The sequence below is a fragment of the Sarcophilus harrisii genome, chromosome 3 (assembly GCF_902635505.1).
Source record: "Sarcophilus harrisii chromosome 3, mSarHar1.11, whole genome shotgun sequence".
Classification (NCBI taxonomy): domain Eukaryota; kingdom Metazoa; phylum Chordata; class Mammalia; order Dasyuromorphia; family Dasyuridae; genus Sarcophilus; species Sarcophilus harrisii.
In genome coordinates this window covers 365,122,344-365,128,089 of record NC_045428.1, presented here as the reverse complement: position 1 = coordinate 365,128,089, position 5,746 = coordinate 365,122,344, and the positions used below count along the sequence as shown (strand labels likewise).

General features: G+C 35.6%; 1 protein-coding gene across 1 annotated transcript; it reads left to right on the top strand.

The window, feature by feature from the left end:
* Positions 1–2,414: 2,414 nt before the first annotated feature.
* Positions 2,415–3,350, top strand: LOC100928536 (olfactory receptor 148-like). Its single transcript, XM_003764107.2, has one exon. It carries the CDS (start codon positions 2,418–2,420, stop codon positions 3,348–3,350), a length of 933 nt encoding a protein of 310 aa, XP_003764155.1. The 5' UTR covers positions 2,415–2,417.
* Positions 3,351–5,746: the final 2,396 nt, after the last annotated feature.

Genomic DNA, 5,746 nt, shown 5'->3' with positions numbered 1-5,746 from the left:
TAACATCAGGAAGATGATGCCCTAACATGCAAGTGAATTGGATTTAAATGAGGTAGGCTGTGCAAGATCACCAGCCTCACTTTCCCCTCCAGAATCATCTGGATCCAGTAGCAAGATACAGATCAAGACCACTGGAGATGACCCTGGATGCAGTGGGAGATTTTGGCCTTTTTGAGCTAATATCTTTTACACGTCTAAGTTTGATTGAGACAAGACCCAATCAATGATTAAAGCTAGGTAAGAAAAAAATGAAGCAGAGAATGGTCTTTTTTACTTAGTCAAAAAAAAATCAGTTTGGGAAAGGAAGACCCTCAGGATTTCTGGCCAAAATAGAAATAATTGCTATTTATATTTACTATGAGGCAATCAGATCTATATCTGGCCATTGGACCCAGATGTGTCTGGAGAACAAAATGGTGATTTCGTACAGATCTTCTTCACTTAAATTAATTGACTTGAAAATGTAGGCATCATCTCCCTGAAGTTATGGTCATCTTCTAGAACAAAGGAGACACAATAATCTCTGTGAGTAGGAGTTGCCTCACTGAGGATCAGGCTTCTTCCTTCCTGTCTCCGTGTTTCTCTCTCCCCTCTCTCTCTCCCCCCTCTCTCTATCTTTCTTTCTTTTTCTCTCTTTTGTTCTTTTTCTTTCCTCTTTACTTTCTTTTTCTTTCCTTTTTTCTTTTCTTTTTCTTTCTTTCTCTCCCTTCCTTTCTTCCTTTTTCTTTACTCCTTTCTTTCTCTGTTTCTTTCCTTCCTTCCTTTCCTCTTCCAAAACAAAGGAGAAACAAAAATCTCTGAGTAGGAGTTGCCCCACTGAGAACCAGCTTCCTTCCTTCCTTCTTTCCTTCCTTCCTCTCTAAAATCTCAAAAAAATATCTTGAGATTCACAGGCTAGACAATCTCTGTGAGATTGTATACCGTGAGAGTATGCTATACTAAAGTATAGACTATACTATATATAATACTCACAGAGATGAAGACAAGGTCTTAAACCCAAATCACTCTGGTTTTCATTGACTGACCAACAAAAGTTTCCAGGTCAAACCCTACTTGGCCTTTGGCTTGTCTTGGTTGTTCTCTTTGTCTATGTCCTATCTCCTCTATTGGATCATAAGCACCTTTAGGACAGATACTATTTTTTTTTCATTTTTTCTAGTCTCTACTCAACACAATGCATTATACAAAGTAATTCACCAATCAACAAACATTTATTAAATGACTATTTTGTGCCAGGCATTGTGCTAAATGCTGAGATACTTAATAGATAAAAAGAGAGACAAAAAGAGTTTCTGCCCTCAAAGATCTTACAATCTAATAGGGAAGACTACATGAAAACTACGATATGCAAGCTATGTATATGGGAAACTATTTACAGAGAGCTCTTTTAAATTAGACATCCTTTAAATCTTCACATCAGCTATCCTTGATTGAACCCCAAATGAATTTTTCATTTCTATGACAGGAGATCATTCTTCTTTACTTTCTGAGTTGACAAAGTCTTTAGCCTTTATCTCTGTCCCCCATTTTTCTTCTCCCTTTACAAATCTGTCCCTTAGTAATCACATTCAATCCCCCTCTTTGAATTGTCAAACTTCGTTTTACAGATATCTAACACCTTTCAGAGGAGTGTTTAGGACTTATCTAAGTACTTAGGTACTTGATAAATGCTTGTCAGTTGAACAATTAACTATATGTCTATTGGTTTCTAACATAAATAATCTTCTATTATAGCTGAGGCTATTAAATGAATCTTTATTGGGTCCCATTATTTTTATTCCAAGAGGTTTAAGAAAACTGCCTCAGGTTTGCCCATTTGTCAAATGTGGCTCCATTTATTTTGAGAGAAAATTATTATTGCTACATTTATTGCAAGTATCCATTTGTTCACTTAATTCCTTTTAAATATTTTGTCATTTTTCTAAAATGTTCCCAGTTTTCTCTTTACATTCTCTGAGGGAAGGGGATAAAGATAAAGACCCCCGAGACATGTCAATAAAGGCCCTGAGTTTCTGCCAGCTCTGCTTCCAACCATCTGGGTGAATTCAGCAAAATGACATCAATTCTGAGCCCTAATTTACTCTACTGTAAAATAATAAGAATAATATATACATTATCTCTAAGTATTTTGGGGTGTTTTGTAAACTCTAATGTGCTAGATAGATGTCAGCTATTGAAAGAGCTGAGGGTGTTACTTCTTAATGGTATAGAGCAGATTTACTTTCTCAGCTTATTGGTGGTTTTTTATTTTCAGGATCATAAATTATGAGATAAAACTGTTGTCTTTATCCAAAAACATAATTTATTGACTTCACATATATTTGTATCTTGCTCATCAAACTCATCTTCCATTTCTGACATTTTCATTCACATTTTGTGGTTTGTTGTCTTCCTCCAGGACTGACTTTCCTGTGAAGATGAAGAATCACACAGAAGTGACTGAGTTTACCTTACTGGGAATCCCTCACACAGAGGGTCTGGAGACTATACTCTTTGTCCTCTTCTTCTTCATCTACCTCTTTACCCTGATAGGGAACTCATTCATTCTCATGGCCATCTTATCCTCTTCTCGCCTTCATGCTCCCATGTATTTTTTCTTGGGACTTTTATCTATTTTTGATGTATTTTTCCCTTCAGTGACCTCTCCAAAAATGCTATTGTATCTCTCCGGGCAAAGCCAAACTATCTCTTATAGAGGCTGTGCCTCTCAGCTCTTCTTCTACCATTTTTTGGGGTGTACTGAGGGTGTTCTATATTCTGTAATGGCTTACGATCGTTTTGTTGCCATCTGTCACCCACTGAGATATACAGTCATTATGAACCCCAGACTTTGTGTGGTCCTGGTTATCATTGCCTGTTTGATGGGTTGTACTGATGCCACCATTTTGACTACATTCACTTTTTCATTACCCTACTGTGGCCCAAATGAAGTGGGTTATTACTTCTGTGACATTCCTGCTGTCTTACCCCTTGCCTGTGCTGACAGCTCCCTAGCCCAGAGGGTAGGTTTCACTAACGTCGGTCTTCTGGCATTAACATTATTTTTCACTATTCTTGTCTCCTATACCCGCATTGGGATAGCCATTTTGAGAATTCGTTCAAATGAAGGCAGGCGCAAGGCCTTCTCCACTTGCAGTGCCCACCTCACTGCAATTATGTGTGCTTATGGACCAGTTATCATTATCTATCTACAGTCTACACCCAATCCCTTGCTTGGTGCTGTGGTTCAAATATTGAATAACCTTGTCTCCCCTATGCTGAACTCTTTAATCTATTCTTTGAGGAATAAGGAAGTAAAGAGAGCCCTGAAAAAAGTGTTGGATAGGTCAGGAATCATTGTAAAGGTATAATTACTGGGCCAGGTCTGTTTCTCACAATTTTCTCTTCAAATATTGTTCTATCTTTTTTGTTCTTTCTGTATTCTCTCTAGGGAATAAAGTGATAAAAGGAATTTTTTTCCTGTTATTTCCCCTTTCTTCTGCATTTAAGATCTGAGATATGAATATTTTAATAACATCACTTTCCTACAATGAACCTTAGATACAAACAATTCTCTGAATATGGAAGCCATGTTACAGATGTGAAAGCTCTAGAAGTGCTAACTAGACACTCAAAAAACCCACTAGTTTTGCCTTATATACTTTAGCAACATATCAATGATGAGGCAAGTGAAAGAAGTAAGGAATTGGAAACAAAGGTTCAATCTTCTAAGCATATCAATTTGTGAATCATTGCATGACAATTGCCCAACAAACTAGGAGAAAGCCCCTTCTTCAGCTTAGGGCTCTACCCTGAATACAAGGAATGAAATATGTTTTTATACGTTAAATATATTTTATACATTAAAAACAATTAATTAAAATAAAATCATTACAATTGAATTAAAGTTATAGTTGAATAAAGGAGAAAAGATCTAATCATAACATAACACAAAAATGAAAGTAAATTAGGAGATGCAATATATTATCTGTTATATCAGAGCAAAGAGAGAACATTTATCTTGGGAGCAGCAGGGAAGTTTCATGAACTCCTCATTCCAAAACCATATTAGTCCTAATTTTAATATTATTGGTGTCAGGAAGAGAACAAGGTATGAAGCAACTCCATGTATGTGAAGTTATGCTACTCATGGATAATCATTTTAGAGAAGACAGCAGAAAAACAAAATCTTCCCATAGATTAATGGCTGCCAGCGATGTTCCTTTACTTTAAGAGTACAAGTAGCAAATTAATCTGAATCTCTTTAATACTGCTATGAAGAATAATTATTTGATAACTGGAGACTCTTGCATGAGTCACATTTTCCTAATCAATCCATCAACAAGCATTTATCAAATGCTTACTCTGGGCCAAGTGTTATGCTAAGTGCCAGGAATAGAAAGATAAGACAAAAACCACCCTTTGCTTTCAAGGAGCTTAAATTTGAAATACATAATCATTATACATATACATATGTATATATAAGTACATAATGAGTAGATATAATGTGTAGTGAATACTCTCTTGACTCATTCTCCTAGATCCCAGACAATTCTGGGAGATTGTGATTTTCATCTCTAAATGCTATTGACTGGAACTCCCTCCCTTCACCCAGATCAATGACTGACACTGTTTTGTTTCACCAATTTAAATCAATTCACTTTTACAAAGTGATATTTACTTCAAAGATATAGGAAGACTACAAGTACAAACACTCATATTTCCTATACCACTTTATTCTCTAGGGCTGGTTTGTTTGGATTTAACATACTTCTTACAAAATGCTGTTCTCCACAAGGCTCAAGTTCAACTGGAGAATTAATATCAGAATGACTCATTGTTTCTGATGTTGTTGAATTGGTTTCAAAAAGTCACTTTTTATTCCTCCAGGCTTTGAGGGAGGACTAACTACAAAACATGATCTAGACTCAATTCCAGGACACCTGAATACCTGGTCATCTAGTCACCTGGAATGTTTGCTATCATGACCTCTAGAAATTCACAAAGATTTAACTTTCATTTCCTCCATTCAAAATGAAAGAACAAATGCCAATGAAAGGACCAAGGTCTCTTTTCAAAGGGGCATAGTTGACTTTGGAGAGAAAAAGCCTAAGTTTCTCTCTTTACATCATAGTCTCTTACTGGAAAATTTTAATAAAGAACTCAAATAAAAAAAAAGACTCCAAGGTCTTTTGAAAAGCTACCCATACTTTCACTTCCACAACTGTAGCCAGAATCTACTGTTTGCCACACAATTAGCAGACCTAACTCAGTTACAGAATATCTGCTCATAAAGTTTCTCCAAAGCACTTCCCATTACATGTTATCTTGAATATCTTAGAAATAGGACTCACAGCTTCTTCCACATAAAGAGATAAATTGTGGATATTCTCTGTAGGCACCAATCCTTTACTATCTTAGAGAAAAAGGTATTCACAACTGAGAGAAATACTAATTTGAAAGTGAACAGTGCTTAGTTTTTTTTAAAGGCATTTGATAAATGTTATTTTTCATATAAATTCCCTTGACTACAACAGAGTTTACTCAACTAAGCATTAAAAAGAAATTTTGGTGATTTCTGTTGTCCAAATTTGCAGAATATTTCAAATTGGTTATTATTATCTTTTTTATATGTACAACAAAATCAAGCAGCAATAACAACAAAAAAGGGATTATGATTCTATGCAATTTTTAGTTTACTAATGTGAAAAATTGCTTGGAAGTTATTAGATGTTATTAAAAGGCTTACCCTTCTAGATTTTTAGGC